General features: G+C 40.7%; 1 protein-coding gene across 13 annotated transcripts in view; it reads right to left on the reverse strand.

Annotated features, from left to right (window-relative positions):
• ADGRL3 (adhesion G protein-coupled receptor L3) overlaps positions 1 to 19,195 on the reverse strand; it is a 1,522,275-nt gene that overhangs the window by 565,339 nt on the left and 937,741 nt on the right. For all 13 annotated transcript variants that reach the window (XM_073595048.1, XM_073595046.1, XM_073595028.1 and 10 more), the window contains one exon: positions 9,252 to 9,472. In XM_073595048.1, the coding sequence (XP_073451149.1) occupies positions 9,252 to 9,472 (221 nt within the window). The remainder of the gene's footprint in view (positions 1 to 9,251; positions 9,473 to 19,195) is intronic.

The following is a 19,195-nucleotide window of genomic DNA, read 5'->3' on the forward strand; positions in this document are numbered from 1 at the left end:
AAAAACGTCTACAGCCAAAAACAGCTGCTGTAAAAATGTCACAAAACGTCCAGTGTGCATGAGGCCTAAATGTGAAGGTAACACAAATGCTTACTAAACTGGTGTGGTATTTCTAGGAGTTACTCAGGTGTCCTTTAAATGACAAATGCAGGGTCACATACAATGCATTCCTAAAGTATTCAGACCCCTTTCACTTTTTTTCAATTTTGTTATGTTGCAGCCTAATGCTACAGTAATTCATTTTTTTTTCTCATTAATCTACACTCAGTACCCCATAATGACAAAGTTAAACAATATTTTAGAAATGTCTGTGAATTTAAAAAAAAAACAAAAACTGAAATATCACATGTGCTTAAAGCATAACTCTACTTTTGTTGAGAAAAAAGCATTCCCCGCTGAGTGATCTATGTACATTGCAAGGATTATAACAACCTTTGCTGCTTTTTCTTATTCTGAAGAAATACATGTGTGTTTGTCTGAGCCTCTGTGCTAAGTGTGGGAGGGTCTAATGGGAGTGGTTTCATAATTATCAGTCAGCTGTGGCAGCTGCAGAACACTGATGGGGAAATCTGCTGGGCCTGCATTCCTTTAGATGTGTTCCTATTGGAAATATCTCACCAAAAATGACATTTATGTTGCAGGGGATGCCTGAAATCTGACTTGTATTTGAGCCAATCACACAAGCAGGAAAATATGTTTCTGGGGAGTGGTCAGTACACATTCTGTGTACAGAACAACTCCATGTAGTCATATTGCATTGCATTTATAGAAAATTACAGTGGCTGAAGATTGAAAATTAAAGGTAATTGTTAATAACATTCAATTACACTATGACTTGTGTCGCAATTGTATATGCTATATTATTTTTTCTTTATTTGCGATTATTTTTTTTCCCACTAAAGTGGAGTTACCTTTTAAGTATTCAGACCTTTTACTCAGTACTTTGCTGAACCACCTTTGGCAGCAATTATAACCTCAAGTCTTTTTTGGTATGACGTGACAAGCTTTGCACACCTGGATTGGGGACGTGTCTGCCATTCTTCTTTGAAAATCCTCTCAAGCTCAGTCAAGTTGGATGGGTTGAAGTCAGGGCTCTGGCTGGGCCACTCTAGGACATTCAGAGAGTTGTCCTTAAGCCACTCCTGTGTTGTCTTGGCTGTGTGCTTAGGATCAGTGTCATGTTGGACTGTGAACCTTTGGCCCAGTCTGAGGTCCTGAGTGCTGTGGAACAGGTTTTCATTGAGGATATCTCTTTACTTTGCTCCATTGAGCTTTCCCTCGACCATGACCAGTCTTCCAGTCCCTGCTGCTGAAAAACACCCCCACAGCATGATGCTGCCAAAAACCTTGCTTCACTATTGGGTAGGTATTGGGCAGGTGATGAGCGGTGCCTGATTTTCTCTAGACATAATGTTTAGAATTGAGGCCAAACAGTTCAATCTTGGTTTCATCTGACCTCACAGTCAGAGTCCTACAGGTGCTTTTTTGCAACTCTAAGTGGGCATTTATGTGTTTTGCACTGAGGAGAGGCTTCCGTCTAGCCACTCTGCCATGAAGCCCAGATCGGTGGACAGCTGCAGTGATGGATGTGCTTCTGGAACTTTGTCCTGTCTCCACACAGGATCTCTGGAGCTCAGTCAGAGTTCTTGGTCACTTCTCTTACTAAGGCTCTTCTCCCCTGATTGCTCAGTTTGGCCAGAAAACCCGGAAACCCACCACCTGCCCATCAATTGTCTATAAGCTGGGCAGAAAGTGGTTAAAGACAGAACATTTTCCCATACCTCAAGTATTGCTTATGAAGCAATTTAAATCTATTTCTATATTTAAACCACCTAGGGTCAAAATGTTGGTAAAGTATATCCACCAATATTCCCTCTTAGTTGCCTTACAAAATTCCCCTCTCTTCATTGTCTCTTCACCTTCTCCATCCCCTATAACTGTAAGCCTTCAGGGTCTTGGTTATGATGTAACCAGAAGTGAATAAACACACTGGGGTTGATTTACTAAAGGCAAATCCACTTTGCACTACAAGTGCACTGCTAGTGCACCTGAAAGAGCACTGAAAGTGCACTTGGAAGTGCAGTCGCTGTAGATCTGAGAGGAAGATCTGAAATGAGGGGAAGCTCTGCTGATTTTATCATCCAATCATGTGCAAGCTAAAATGCTGTTTTTTTATTTATCTTGTATGTCCCCCTCAGATCTACAGCGACTGCTCTTCCAAGTGCACTTTCAGTGCACTTTCAAGTGCATTTGCAGTACACTTGTAGTGCAAAGTGGATTTGCCTTTAGTAAATCAACCCCACTGTGCTTTGTGTAGCCTTTTTTTATGTTGTACACATGTTCTCTTATGTGAGCTTCTAATGTCCTCGCTATGGGATCCCAATATCCCCATAAGTCCACAGGGACACTCCAGCATGTATATCACTCCTTCAGAGGCATAAGAAATAGTCCTTTATTTTATAGTTTCTTACCTTTGTACAATGAAACTTACTATTATATAATAAACATTGTATTCCAAAATTAAAGCCTTCCCATATCCTACCTCATCCTGTTTCTGAATCGTATCCACAATAAGGCCTTTCCTTTTCATTTCTTTTAAATTTCTCCTATTAAAATGTTTCATTATATCCTTCCTTGATAAACCTCTCCCCTATGATCTCAGCCTGTTTATATACCGATTCCTCAGTACAATCATATCCTTCTAAGCCACATTAGTTGTCCCCTGGGTATATTCAACAACCTTAAGGGAAAATGGAGGCTATCCTGTGGCATAAAAAAGGTTTTGGTGGAGAACTTCATCCAACCCCCCCAGCCCCCCGAGACAATAATACCAGAAATTCTATACAGCTGCCATGTATCTTCCAGGACAAAACAATATATTGTGTGATTATTTATCTTTTTAATTATTTGTAACATTTTATTCCCTTGGCCTATTATCTAAGAAAATGTTCTACTTTCCATTTTAATATAAATATGTTCTCCACACTGGGGCAAATCTTCACCTACCAGTGATTTGTTGGAAGAATAAATTGCTGTAACAGAAATCATTTTGTCTCAAGCCAAATTCCAGACATTTAATCAAATATTTCTTATGCCGAGTCAGTAGCTCAAAATAATTATTTAATTAATTAATTATTGGAGGTTGTACAAAGTAATCTATATATTGGTCCAATCTAGAACAAATAGAATCTTTAACCTTCAAGCAATACTGCTGCCTACAGGTGGATTGGACACTGCCAAACAAAATAACTGCAGGCCAGACTCCAATACCAGGATGCCTCAGTATATTGCTATTGTCCTAGAAGAATATACATCTTTTTTTCAGCTCTGCTATGATAAAAGACTAACTTTTTTTTGCCACTTTTTTGTTCTTCAGTTTTTTCCTCAGTCAAGACTTTTCTCTACATTGTTGATAGGGCTTGCCTCTTTGATTACAAAATCGTGGCACAGTTGTCCTCAGCCTGGCTTTTGGAGTACTGTGTCTGGACCCCGCATGACTTGATGTTGTGGGGACTGATTAGAAGTGACCTTTGGGCAGTGAGTTCCGAGTGGGGCACTTCTAGTATATTTTCTGGTAAAAGTTAGCTGCATTGCTCTTTCCAGGTCCACAGCCGCAGGCATTGACTCAGTGCTTGCCCTGTCTCTGAAGACTTACTTAGGCCAGGTGAGTAGGCCAGTCTGGCTGTGAACCAGGAGCTAATTTATTTACATAGGTCGCTGGGAGCTATTATTCCAGGTGTCTACCGGATCCACAGTGGAAGTGGTTAAGACTTTGGAGTTAAATGTTGACATCATCTGCTGGGTGGAGAGTTTCACATGCATACTCTGAGCTCTTTTTTTCCTCCCTACAACATTAATGAAGCATATCCTGCTGCTGCGTCCATCTTTGAGCCATTTAAGCTTCTCCTGCTACTGCTTCCATCTTCAAGCCATTCTTACCATTTGCCTACAGTGGCTTTGATTACCTCTGCTGATTTAACGCTCACCTGTTACCATCTGTCCACCAAGTGAGTACTTGAGGCCTTGCCTCTTACATTGAGCCTACACTTTACCTTACAGACGTGGTTGCAACATGTCTAATTCTACAAACTGAGTTGACAGTCCTTGAGCTCACACTCTGCTAACAGCTCAGAGGCTGCTTGCAGTGCACTTACTGAGAGTGTGGATATATGCAGCCTGAAGTCTTGTCACACTCTGCTTCTGGAGTCTATAACATAAGAGGCCTCTTTAGCTTTGTCAGGTATGGCTGCTTCCACTGCCCTCTCAGCTGAGGTTTCTACTATGGCCCTGCAAGTCTTTATGACCAAACCACCCAATCATCACACACAAGGGTGCTCCAGCACCCTCTATTGCAGATTCTATATCTGACTTGCATGTGACCTTCCAAGCCATCAGCCTCAGATATTATTTGATTCTGGATAAACACTCAGTACTTGTCTGATTAGCTTACCGGCTTTTAATACAACCAGGACATTATTCTTCCATCCCTCAGCCGACTCCAGTTTTCTCAAAGAAAATTACCTTCCATCTTCCCTTCCCTCTTGGTGTGGTTCGGGCTGTGATTTCAGGGAGACTGAGTCTCTTATTATTCCACTATCTCCGGGTGGCTCAGGCAGACCAGCACTCAAGTTTATGATGGTAAAGAATACAAGACACCTTATGACTGGAGTAGGGGCAGAGTGAGTGACTTGCTATGATTGATATACAGCAGCCTCAACTGTCAGTTTCAGAAGCATAAGTTCAGTGCTTACATAACTGTCAGGGGTGCATTAATCCAAAAATGTACATCAACAAAGCAGTAAACATGGGTGGGACATGCATCATTAGAGTTAAGTTAAGTTATTGGTACCAAGCTAATGCCCCATTATTCTTTTTACCCAAGATGCAACTTTATCAATACTTGAACATATTATGCAGTGATATACAGCAAACATATACCCATTCTGTATCAGATGCTGCAGCAATAATGCTTACTATCTAATGTTTCTACCACAGTCATAGTACCGTGACCTGTAAAACTTTAGGGTTACATTTTCCTGGAACGTCTACTTTAACAGCACTTGGAAAACAAATGGTATTTTAATCGGGTGGCTACTGCTTTTCCTCTTTATTTTATTTAGTTAACCACTTCAGCCCCGGAAGGATTTACCCCCTTCCTGACCAGTGCGTTTTTTGCGATTCGGCACTGCGTCACTTTAACTGATAAGTGCACGGTCGTGCGACGTGGCTCCCAAACAAAATTGACGTCCTTTTTTCCCCACAAATAGAGCTTTCTTTTGGTGGTATTTGATCACCTCTGCGATTTTTATTTTTTGCGCTATAAACAAAATAAGAGCGACAATTTTGAAAAAAAAACGCATTATTTTCTACATTTTTCTATAATAAATATCCCCCAAAAATATATAAAAAAAAACATTTTTTTCCCTCAGTTTAGGCCAATACGTATTCTTCTACATATTTTTGGTAAAAAATAAAAAAATCGCAATAAGCGTTTATTAATTGGTTTGTGCAAAAGTTATAGCGTTGACAAAATAGGGGATAGTTTTATTGCATTTTTATTAATAATTTTTTTTTTTACTAGTAATGGCGGCGATCAGCGATTTTTATTGTGACTGCGACATTATGGCGGACATGTCGGACATTTTTGACACATTTTTGGAACCATTGTCATTTATGAAAAATCCACTGATTCCTGTGTAAATGACACTGGCAGTGAAGGGGTTAACCACTAGGGGGCAGGGAGGAGTTAAGTCAGTATTAGGGATGTGTTCTAACTGTAGGGGGGATGGGCTGTGTGTGACACGTCACTGATCTCTGCTCCCGATGACAGGGAGGAGAGATCAGTGACACGGTCACTAGGCAGAACGGGGAGATGCTGTTTACATCAGCATCTCCCCATTCGTCCTCTCCGTGAGGCGATCGCGGGTATCCCTGTGGCGATCGAGTCGAATACGAAAAATATTATAGCGAATATAACGAATAAATTCCATAAGGTCTAATGAAACAAAAGGTCAACTCAAAGTAAATCTTACAGTCCAATCAGCTGATTAATTTTGTGCTGGAGGTTGGATTACTGGCAAAGTGCATTCCTAAGAACTGAGTGAGAAGGGTGTTGTATTGTATTTGAGCAGAGGAGAAGAGATATTGTCATTGTGTGTGTTAAAAGATTCAATAAACAAGCGACTTTCCAAACTAAGAATCATTATCACAAATATATATACATACATAAATATCGAATTTCAAATGAAATTATAGCGCATATAACAAATTAATTCGACATGCTTCGTGATTCATTATAACGAATATCGACATTCTACGAATAATAACGAATAATCCAAAAACGTATTAACGTAACATAACAAATATAACAGAATGAAATTATGTATTTTACGAATGACAACAAACCGAAACTAAACAAATGTTTCCGTTGTGCACAAGTCTACTCGTGGCTGCACATGGTTTCCTGCTAGTGGAGAACAGCGGCACTCCCTGGCCCTTAACACAGATTGTTTGCATCCAAGGCCAACGTTTCAGGCCACAAACAGCCTGACCACAGCTAATCAATCAGGTTGTATGCAGCCATAGCACCGAGTACTGCTGCGTCCAGAAGTTACGGTTTGTTGCCTCTGAATAAGGCACTCTATCCACCCTATTTTGCTTACTCTCTGTTACATCACTACTAGACAAAATGAGCTTAATATCCTGCTTATGCTGGTGGGAGACAGACAGGTTTTATGTTTTATTACAACCCAGTGTTCAAGTCAAGACAAAATTCATAAGCATTCCAGAGAAGGATAAATCCACTTTATATTTCTTTGCTGTAAATGTGGGTTTCTGTAGTCCCTTTTTGAAACTTCAGCACTTTTAATTACCCAAAAGATATACTGAACATCATTTTGCATAGATGCTGGGGAGGTGACACTTTATTTTTTACAACATCCATGTAATTTCACACAGGATTATGCAGCCTGTAATCCTGCATACAAGTCTGTGGAATTACAGAAACCTCAAATCAGATCATTATCTTTTTTCCTAACAAGAGATCCAACAATTAAAACTCAAGTAAACACCAATATTTATGCATTATTTCTAGTGAATTATGTTCCTTTTTGCTGTCTTCTTTTACATTAACAGTGAAACTTTCCCTGACCACAAGACTGGCAGGCTTTGAGCTGGCCAGGTTTAAAAGAAATACCCTTAGCTCCCAATTGTTCCTCATGTTGACGGACTCCCCCTCTTCTAGAGACAAATCCCTCTGTCCCTTGCTCCTTTTAACTTGTACCTCTTTTTGTTCTGATATATAGGCCTCTAAAAAATCTACCACCCAGTTTTACCATTAAAAGTACTGTACTGCAAATAAATATTTTACCCAACCTCAAAATTATTGCATTTGTTATTTTGACAACCCAGTAAAAAGGAAAAAAGAGTGCCTGACAAAAGCATTTGTGTGTTGCTCTGTAAGTATTTAACCTAAAATAAAATACTTAATTTCATGTAATTTGCAGGGTATAAACAAACCAGGCCATAGGCATAAGACAATGTGTAGGCATGCAAGCGTTTTATGACAACTGAAAAAAAGATTTTTCCATCAACATAGGTGCCTATATCACGTTATCTTTCATTTTTAGTAGTTGGGCCCAGTATACTGTATTACCCTAACCACTGATTTTAGCTCAGCTGACAAAACACCAGTTATCTTTTAAAATCCCTTGGTCCACCATGGCAGTCTGCTGGTACTTATATGGGTTGATTTACTTATTACTGAATATGTATTATTTAAAGTGTTACTAAACCCACAACAGTAAAATCGGTCTGTATATGCATCCCCTGCATTGTGTAAAAAGGCTGTTTGATCCTGTCTTCCCTGATCCTCCCCTTCTTCCACTGTCCCTATTCCATCTGCTGATAGTACAGGAGGCACTATGCACATGCTCAGTTTGGTGTGTATTGCTAGAGAGTTTTTTTTTTTTTGGGGGGGGAGGGGTGCATGTGATCAGCAAAGGGCCAATCAGCACTGTCCAGACAGAGGGTCATGCAGCCTTATAGGACAGTCAGATGGGAAGGAAAACTCCTCCTACAAGCTTTAACCTGACACTGACAGAAGTCACAAGACTGCTATATACTGCTGATGAGAAAAGTTATTTAACACTTTATATTTACTAAAATAATTGCCTTTCTATTCTGTGAACTGTGGGAGACCAGATATAGTGAATGCATGGTCCTGGGTTTAGTAACACTTTAAGGTAAATAGTCTGTTTACTTTGCAAAAGACATTGAATTTTTTAAGGCAATTTTGCACAGAGCTTTTGTGAATGAGGTGAAGCTCTGCTCATTATTCAATCCCATGTAAGCAAAAATGCTGTTTTTTTTTATTTCTTGCATGTGATTGGGTATTCTTTGCAAAGTGAAACTACATGACATTCACTCTGGGGTAAATTCCCTGGCAAAGTGCAACTTCCCTTTCAAAATAAACAGTATACTTTCCTTTAGGAAATCAACCCCATAGGTTTAGACTAGTAATGATTTTATATTTGTGTGTACCATTAGAATTGCTTATCCTTTAAAAATGACCTGTCATTCGTTCATCAGGTTTTCAGTACTTGTGATTTGGAACAATAAATGTGGATGCTAAAGTGACAGCTAGCACTCCTATTTGAAAAGTTTTAGAAGTTTTGTGCCTGGAAGTTTTAAAGTGCAACTCCATAGCTGTTTCTGTAATACATTAGGTAGACTACTTTCTTTAGTCACCAAGACAGAAAGTGACCAAAATCTCTCCATATATCTCACCTTCAGTAATAAAACATTTTTTACAAAGAAAAGGGGTTAAAAGCTCTGCCGGGCATTCATTGCTGACTCCAGTTGGAAAAATATCCTCATCATAAAAATGTGTCTAATAGGTACACACACAGCAATGAAAACATGATAAAAAGGTTAAAACCTTTCACTTTTCTAACAATACCAAAAGAAAGCTTGTACCGAGGAATTATAGATACTAGCTTCTGTCTTGCGGAGTCTGTGTCTACTTTGGTACTGAAACATCAGACAGCCAGGCAACCAAGATTTTCAGGTGAAGGTTAGCAAAAGCAGCCTCCTATTACAGGTTTCTTAAATGGTAGGAACCTCTGAGCTATCATAATCCCTACAGTCCAGAAAACAGAATAGTCACACAAATGATTAAGATATGTTGTCAAAATTTCAAGGTGAACTACTAAGAAATCAAAATGTATTGCATGTTTCCATTAAGCACTTACACTTTATCTGTTCCATAACTTTTATAATCTACTGCTGCAGATACAGATACAATAAGAGCAGGCATCCCATAGCCCATTAAATAGAAGTATTTCCTTTTTGAATTTTCACTTTCAAAGACTTCAACCAGCATGATGTATAGTTGAACTCCTTCAAGGAACATCCAGGTAAATGCCGCCAGGAAGAAAAAATGAAGAAGAGCAGCAAACACAGCACATGCAATCTAGATTAAAAGTTATGAAAAGAGAGAGAATGTTAGTAAAACATTTTGCAATTACAGATAGCATTCTTACAGGTTAAATAAGTAGTCCAATTTTAAATAAAAACTGTATATGTATAATATGGGAACTCCAGGTCACCAACCAGCTGTTATAGTCATTATATATAATTAAGGTAGTAAAGGTAGTAAAGGCAGGCACTGTGCCTCCGCAGGGCTAAATTACACCTTAACATTTCCAAGTGAGAAAGACATAGAATTGATAAAATGATGATTGATAAAATGACAAATATTTGCAGTGGAGCTCTTAACTGGTACAAATTTGAGAACTTCTGTTAACAACAGTTTAGGTGCACCTTGAACACTGTACAGACAAATGGGTACAAATGGGTACCCTACAAGGGTGCCTATTCACAACACCCAAACTAATGTTATAAACTGCAAGTGCTAGAGCAAATAATTTTAAAGTGGAACTTTAAGTATAAATTAAAAAAAGGGTGAACAGGCAGGATTTTTATTGCAGAAGAAACATGCATTAAAGTTTCCTACTCGTCTGTGCAGTGAGCTCACTACAGAAATTCTGCCATGCCAAAGCCAGCTGAACTCCCAGGTTTGTGTGGTAGTGACATCAATATCAGCCCTGCCAATGAAAGTGAAAAACCCGGAAGCCGGACAATTCGAGCTGCTGGCGGGGAGCTCCAGGGCGCTGTATTGCTGCAGCCAAGGTAAGTATAGTTCTGCTTTAATTCTGGAGTTTAAGTCTTTTTTTAATCATAGTCCTGAGCAATGATCTCGGAATTCTGGTATAATTTTAGATTCCTTTTCAACTGACTTCTAAAGGTTGAATTTTCAGACTAAAAATTCAGGCAAAATTTGTTTGTACATATGAAGTCTTCATGAAGTAATACTAATATAATAGAGAGGTCCAAGGGTAGCTTCTGAAAGTGGATGATGCACCTGCTGCCCTTTAAATCTGTGGGAAAGAGGTTTACTTTCCCATAATTGTATTATTATGGCACTATTTTTTCTGGATCACAGATTTAGGCCCTTTTCACACTGGTGATTTTGTAGCAGCAATTTGTAGCAGCTACAGAATCCCTCTCCTTAACATGTCGTTGCTAAAAATAATGAACTGCAGGTAATGAAAGGTCTATGTCACAGAGATTCCAAGAAATGCCATTTTTTGGGTGAATGAGTAGGGGTACTATCTACCCCATTCACATGGAGGGGCGAGGATCTGGGGACCTCCTTGTTAAAGAGGGCATCCAGATTACAATAAGCCCCCACCCACGGACCCCATAACCACTGGCCAGGATTGTAGGAAGAGGCCCTTGTCTCCATCAATCAGGGGACAAGGCGTTTTGGGCGAGCCTTCCCCAAAGCACCCCCCCCTTGTTGAGGGCATGTGGCCTGGTATGGTTCAGGAGGGGAGGAGGGGCGGAGGGGTGAACGTATGACCTGCATGCTCAGATAAGTGTCTGGTATGGATTTTGGGGGGGCCCAAGCTGTTTTTTTTATTTTGTCATGAAGTTCCCCTTAAAATCCATACCAGACCTGAAGGGCCTAGTATGGATAGGGAGAGGAACCCCACACTGTTTTTTAACCACTTCCGGACCGCCCGACGTCGTTTTGCATCGCTACTTTGAAGAGGAACACCGTTGTTATGGTAGCAGCTAGCTACCATAACCCCAGTATCCTCTTCAAGAGAAGGCGGTCCGCTTCAAGATAAAAGTGGTCTCTGCGGCGGATTCGCCACAAGATCACTTTTATCGGAGGCGAGAGGCCCCCCCTCCGCTCTCCGGTGCCCTCTTACCGGAGCTGTTGGTAGCGACGGGGGCGATCGGATCCTCTGCCTAGCCTAATGTGGAGACGAGTGAGGGGAAGAATTCAAAACGTCACTTCTGCCCATAGCTCTTAAAGCGACATTTTTTATTTTTTATCTTTTTAAAATGACATTACGTTTTTTTATTTTTATTGCATTTGAGTGTAAATATGAGATCTGAGGTCTTTTTGACCCCAGATCTCATATTTAGGAGGTCATGTCATGTGTCATGCTTTTTTTCTATTACAACGTATGTTTACATTCCTTGTAATAGGAATAAAAGTGACCCAATTTTTTTTTTTACAGATCAATGTAAAAATTAAAAATAAAAGTTAAAATAAATAAGAAAAAAAACACGCCCCGTCCCGCCAAGCTCGCGCGCAGAAGTGAACGCATACGTGAGCAGTGCCTGCATATGAAAACGGTATTCAAACCACACATGTGAGGTATCGCCGTGATCGTTAGAGCGAGAGTTATGATTCTAGCCCTAGACCTCCTCTGTAACTCAAAACATACAACCTGTAGAATTTGTTAAACGTCGCCCATAGAGATTTTTAAGGGTAGAAGTTTGGCGCCATTTGTTGCAACTTTGAAGCGTGACATGTTGGGTATCAATTTACTTGGCATAACATTATCTTTCACAATATAAAAACAAATTGGGCTAACTTTACTGTTATAAACACCAAATCTCAGAAAGAGGCTCGGTGCTTAAGTGGTTAAATTTATTTTTAATTGGCGGCATTCTTTTCACAAGTCACACACAAGTCGCATGTATATCATGCAGGTGTGGCTTTCATGGGACTTTTGAGGCTTTACATTGAAGTCTATGGCCCGCAAGTCGTATGAACGTCAGACCGAAGTAGTGCAGGAACTACTTTAAAGTCGCTGCGACTGCACAGATATGAACGGTACTCATTGGAAAACATGGGGTGCAACTTGTCATGGAACTTTGGGGTCCAAAGACACATGACAAGTCGCACAAATGTGAATGGGGCCTTAAACAGCAGTTTTACATTGCGTGTTTACATAATAATCTATGGAACTATTGAACTTTAAGGCAGTTTTTAAAGTGTTACAGCTCAGTGTACAGTAGCACTGCTGTTATACAAGCTAGAACACTGTTAATCACACTAAAAGATATTTGAAAGAGAAAAAGGAGAAAAAAAAATAATGTAGCCCTCTAATCTTTGATAGGGGTGGGTCCATGATAGCTGTAGCTGAATATCTGCTGAAACTGGCTCTTCGTTCACATAAATCAAAATCATATTTTTTTTATGTTATGGGGTTCTGAGACAGAGATGAAGGCGGTAGTTAAATTATGAGATTCCATCCCCTAAGAAAGTTCAGATATGAGATAACATTATTGCGGTGGGGTGAGCTAACTCCCTGAAAAAAAGAATCTTGAAAAGTGGCTCTACACTATGGAGTTATGATGAAAAGACTGACAGACAGTCTCTTAAACCAAATTAAATTCATGATTCATAAAGTAATACAGTTTTTTCCATGAAGTGTAATTTCCCTTAGCACTTTCTTTCTGAGCAAAACACCAGCGAACTAATAGACATTCGTTTATTAATCTTTTATCTCCTATATGCTAGAGAAAAATATGATGCCGGGGAAATTGGGATTTAACTACTTTTACTCTTACGCCATATATTTAAAGGTAAATGCCAGCATTATATCCATTGAGGCTGCATATTCACTGCCTACCAAACATTAGGGTAAAGAAATAGGGGGTTGGGAAACCTTGGGGGCACTGGACAAAATGTATTTATTGTGTCCTAATATAGTACAGTAGGAAAGAAATTACGTTTAGTTATTGAAGTGTATGTAAACCTAAAACTGGAAAATTACCTTCTAATTACAGTAAGTCCCCTACATACAAACGTTCAACTTGCAAACTTTCAAAGATGCGAACATGTGTTTGCATGTCCAATCATGTAAAGCTGGGTACACACACTCAGTTTTTTTTTTTAGTTCAACCCAGCAGGCTGAATGAAAAAATCTGACAGATCGCGCCGTATTAACACAAGCAATATTAGTGCAGCAATCTCCCCTGCTGGGCTATTGTGTTCTGACAGTAGGACTCCCCCCCGCCAGAAAACATTGATCAGCGTTCATTGCCTTTGCCTGGAAGCGCTGATCTTTGCTGGACTTACGAACGAGCTCCCAGAAGAGAACTCATTCGTAAGTAAGGGACTTACTGTACATTGGATTTATGAATTTCAAAACTTGACACATTTGTACATGTGCAGTTATATTTTAATTCCCAGCTTCTGCCCCTCAAACAACAGGACGCCTAGCTGTTCCCTGGTAAATCCCTTTGGTATCCTTATTAGCTTTCTCATTCCTAATATCCTACTCTGCTAGTTCCCAATCATGACCTGCCCTAGCCATGCTGGAAAATAGTTGCATATATGATGGTAGTGGCACCTTAGCCCCTGTTGTATATCTGGTTATTTTATCAGCTGTTTGTTATGTGGGTGTTGAGTTGCTTCACTATTTGTTATGCATCTTATGTGCTTTTTTTTTTCTGCCTGTAAATGCTCTTCTTCAATTACACCTGCAAACGCATATGTGTGCATGGCTACATAGGCTAACATAGAGGTGTGATGTAGTTACTATTATTATTACCCTTTTCTAACATAGGATTCCTGAAGTGGAAGTCATAACAGAGACACAAAGCAGCAGTGACATGTAGTGAGAGACAAAAAGCAAAGGCATAAAACTAACTAATGATGGGAGACACCAAGCGAAACAGATGATAGACACCAAGTAATGCCAGACAGTAATAAGAGACACAGAAAAGGAGATACAAATTAGGGAAGAAGAAACAAAAGAGAAACAGACCTCAAAGGGGAGACATGCAAAGTTAAAGTTCAAAGCATGTCATACTGGAAACAGTGAGTTTGACAAGAACATTCATTAAAAGAAAAGTACAGCCAAATCTCGTTTAGATGTACAACTGCTGTGGATCACAGGAGTGAAGGCTGAAGTCCATTAGCGGGTGATGTTACAGAGTCGGTCCAGGCTCGGGAAAGATCACGACCATATGGTCAGGTTCCGCCCACATGCCTGGACCGGTTACCAGCTCAGCCTTTTAGCAAACCGCTGAGAGCCCGAGCCAGCACTCCCGCCCTCTCCACAGCCCAGCGCTCCAGGAAGCGTGCGGGGCAGAGCAGAGAGTCGGGGACTGATGCACGATCAGCAGTGTTTGATCGCTCCGTTCTCAGTGTTAGAGCCGGCAGGGGACATACAGCTAGGTTAATATGATTAAAAAAAAAAACATATACTTCTCTTTTAAAATCCACAATATGGTCAGGGGCACATGTAGAAAAAACAAAACCAGCACCTTTATTTTAAATATGTTTAATTTTTTAACCACTACAGCTCTCGCACCTGTACACCCCCTGGGTACTAGAGTCATTTTAAAATTTCTGCTATAGACCTTTGTCATACCTTAAGTGTCGGTGCACACAGGGGCGACTTCAAAGTCACCTGACTCTGAAGCCGCCCTGTACAACGCAACTTCAGCGCGGCTTGCAAAATAACTTCTATGTAGAAATCAATGGAAGCCGCTCCGAAGTCGCCCCCAAGTAGTACAGGAACCTTTTTCTAAGTCGGACCGACTTGAGTTGCACCTATTAGAACGGTTCCATTGTACTGAATGGAGCATGACTTGTCAGACTGACAAGTCGCCTGACAGGTCGCCCCCCCGTGTGAACCGGCACTAAGAGCCGGTTCACACTGAGGCAGCATGACTTGCAGAGCAACTGCCTCAGGCGACCTGCACACGACAGCAGCGGAGACTTGCAAAACGACTTCTATATAGAAGTCAATGCAAGTCGCCCCCAAAGTAGTACAGGAACCTTTTTCTAAGTCGGAGTGACTTGAGTCACTCCTATTAGAATGGTTCCATTGTGCAGAAAAGAATGCGACTTGTCAAGTCGTCCCAGTGTGAACTGGCTCTAACAGTCTTTTTGGTGATTTTGTTTTGCAAAAATATTTTTAATGCAATCCTTAAACAAAAAAATTAGCACGTTTTTTCAAACTTTTTTCTACTTTTCTGAATGTTAGTTCAAATGAAATTAACTAAGAAAAAAGTGGTCTGCTCCATTTTTTTTAAGTTATACATGATTTTTGTTTGTTTGTGTTAACTTGTTTGTCTTTTTGTTTGATTGTTTTTGTTAACTTGTTTGTCTGAGAATAGGATGTTTGTCCTAAGCATGTCTGAATCCACTCACACTACAGCGTTTTGAATTGCATGCAGGTTTTCTGCAAATCTGCCCATGATTCAAAACGCTGTAGTGTGAATGCATCCTAATATTTGACAGCGCCGATGTGTGAATGACAAATTGCAGGACTCGAATTTGAGATGCCATTCATTTGAATGACACCTCAACTTGCGGTGTGAGTCTGCCGCGATTGTCACGCGATAATTCGTGCTGCAATCACAGCAATCCGCATCGCGGGAAGCATGTTACCCCAAAGTAGCTCATCGCACCGCACCGCAATTTGAGGTGTCGTTCAAATGAATGCCATTTCAAATGCGAGTCCCTCGATTTGTCATTCACACATCAGCGATGTCAAATCGCGGGCGGATTCACAGCAAATCTTGCTGCGATTCAAAACGATGTAGTGTGAATGCAGCCTTATGCCCCGTACACACGGCCGGACTTTGTTCGGACATTCCGACAACAAAATCCTAGGATTTTTTCCGACGGATGTTGGCTCAAACTTGTCTTGCATACACACGGTCACACAAAGTTGATGGAAAATCCGATCATTCTGAACGCGGTGACGTAAAACACGTACGTCGGGACTATAAACGGGGCAGTGGCCAATAGCTTTCATCTCTTTATTTATTCTGAGCATGCGTGGCACTTTGTCCGTCGGATTTGTGTACACACGATTGGAATTTCCGACAACGGATTTTGTTGTCGGAAAATTTTATATCCTGCTCTCAAACTTTGTGTGTCGGAAAATCCGATGGAAAATGTGTGATGGAGCCTACACACAGTCAGAATTTCCGACAACAAGGTCCTATCACACATTTTCCGTCGGAAAATCCGACCATGTGTACGGGGCATTACTGTTGACTGACTCACTACCTCTGCTGGAAGTTTCAAGCATAAACTACTCTTACGTTTTTTTGCAAAGGTATTTACAAATAAAGTAAAACTTTTTTTTAAATCCATGAATAAAAACAATTATATACTAATGATTAAAAATAGAAATAAACAAAATAAAGCTATAGAGAAGGGAATTACACAGTTTTTTTTAGGACTGGGTAGGCTAAACTAAGGGTTAATATGGGGTAATATAGGAATATATTAGAAAGAAAAAAATGTTTAGTTTTATGACAACAGCAGCTGTAATAGCTGCTTTATAATGTAGTAAATCCCAACTGCCAGTTTGACAGTTGGGAATAGCCAGCAAATGTGTCAATAGAAGCAGCAGCAGGGCAGAAGGACAAGGTGGAAAAAAAAACGGAGGCCCCTGCCCCCACATATATGTACATACGAACGTGTAAAAACGTAAATTGCGTTACATGTTACATGTGGCTGCACACGCCAGAGTGAGCAATAATTCTAGCACAGGACCGCCTCTGTACAACTAAACTGATGACCTATAGAGGGCTTTTGAAGCATCGCCTATAGAAAATATAGGGTACTGAAATTTGTTGCCATTTCGCGGGCGCACACAAATTTAGGGTTTGACATGTGTATCTACAATATTTACTCGTGCAAACTCATCTTTTATATTATACCAAAAAATGTGGGTAGTTTATTGCGTTTGTTTACCCCAAGATTCTCTTTAGTGTTTTGGAGCTACCACTATTTATTCTCTAGGGTGTCTGCTTTCAGAAAAATATATGTTTGGGGGTTTAATGTATTCTTCAGGCCTAAAATAATTTTTTTAAACATGTGTGCAAAAAATGCAAAATGGCTCTGGCAGCGAAAAGGTTAATGACTAGTACCAGACAGAACAAAAATGGGAATTCTTCAAAAAGACTTTATGCAAACTCACTGCAAAATATATTCCTGTGGGCAATACGTTTAATAGGCTAAAAATAAAACCTCACAGCCAAAGTTAAAAAAACTATAAATAATAAGAAAAGAGCTTTTAAAAAATATAAAAGTGAAGGAACACTATCATCGTTTAAATGTTGCAACGAATATAACAGAATATGTAAAAAGGAAATCAAGGGTGCAAAAATTTATAACGAACAACAGATTGCAAAAGATAGTAGGACAAACCCCAAAAAATTATTCAAATATATTAATAGTAAAAAGGTCAGATCTGAGCATGTAGGCCATGGGTCAGCAACCTTTTTCCACCTAAAGGCCGGATTCAATGTACTGTATATACTCGAGTATAAGCCGAGTTTTTCAGCACATTTTTTTGTGCTGAAAGTGCCCCCCCTCGGCTTATACTCGAGTCACTGCCGTCTGCCTACCTGATCAGCGTGTCATGCAGTCAGACGGTGGCCATTCCAGTGTACAAAAGCCACACCTCCTCCTCGTCCTTGTCTGTGATAGGGGAACACTTAGTTTCCCAGCAGAGAGTCAGTGTTCAGTGTTCCGCCTATCACGGACGTCCTCTCATCCTCATCCCACGGATGAGGATGAGAGGATGTCTGTGATAGAATGAACACTCACTGCTGGGAAACTAAGTGTTCCGCCTATCACAGACGAGGACGAGGCGGAGGCGCGGCTTTTGTACACTGGAATGGCCGCTGTCTGACTGCATGACACGCTGATCAGGTGCAGATCGGCACAGGAAGGCTGCAATGGATGGACACAGAGAGGTTGCAGATGGACACAGGAAGGCTGCAATGGACACAGAGGTTGCAGATCAGCACAGGAAGGCCGCAATGGATGGACACAGAGGTTGCAGATCGGCACAGGAAGGCTGCAATTGACACAGTGAGGTAGGCAGATCTGCACAGGGAGGCTGCAATGGACACAAGGCAGCATGCAATGGACACAGTGAGGTATGCAATGGATACAGGGAGGCATGCAGCTGCCGATGGGCATTGTTGACCCTTTTCCACTTACAGTAGTTGCTGCATTTTGCACCCTTGGCTTATACTCGAGTCAATACGTTTTCCCAGTTTTTTGTGGTAAATTAGGTGCCTCGGCTTATATTCGAGTATATACGGTATGTGAATGCATGGAGGGCTGCATTCACCTGCCAATAAATGAAGATAATAATCTGGACCCATTTACATTACACAGCCCCCCGCATCTCTGGACCCCTTTACATTACACAGCCCCCCTGCACATCACATAGCCCCCCCTACACACCCCCTGCATATTACACAGCCCCCCCCCCCCACAGCTCTGCCCTTTCCTACCTTGCCCCAGGCAGAGAGGGAGACAGAGCAGAGCGGCGCAGGAAGCTGATTGAGAACATGGGAGAGACCCACAGCAGCTGTAATAAGCAGCACTTTTTCATATTAGCAAACTGGTGATTGGTTGCTAGGACCACCTAGCAACCAATCACCTGGAAAGTAAACTTCGGAAGCTCCCACTGTCTCATCAGCGCTGCTGTGTGTCTCTCCCGCGTTCTCATTCAGCTTCCTGCTCAGCTCTGCTCTTACTTAACCACTTGCTTACTGGACACTTAAACCCCCTTCCTTTGAAGGACAATTGCACGGTCATGCTACACTGTACCCATTGGAATTTTTATCATTTTTTCACACAAATAGAGCTTTCTTTTGGAGGTATTTAATCACTACTAGGATTTTTATCTTTTTTGCTAAACAAAAAAGACAGAAAAAACAAAACAAAACAAAAAAACAGTTTTCATAGTCTGTTATAAAATTTTGCAAACACGTAGTTTTCTTTCTTCATCGATGTGCGCTGATGAGGCTGCACTGATGGGCACTGATAGGCTGGACT

The sequence above is a fragment of the Aquarana catesbeiana genome, linkage group LG01 (assembly GCF_042186555.1).
Source record: "Aquarana catesbeiana isolate 2022-GZ linkage group LG01, ASM4218655v1, whole genome shotgun sequence".
In the NCBI taxonomy this organism is placed as follows: domain Eukaryota; kingdom Metazoa; phylum Chordata; class Amphibia; order Anura; family Ranidae; genus Aquarana; species Aquarana catesbeiana.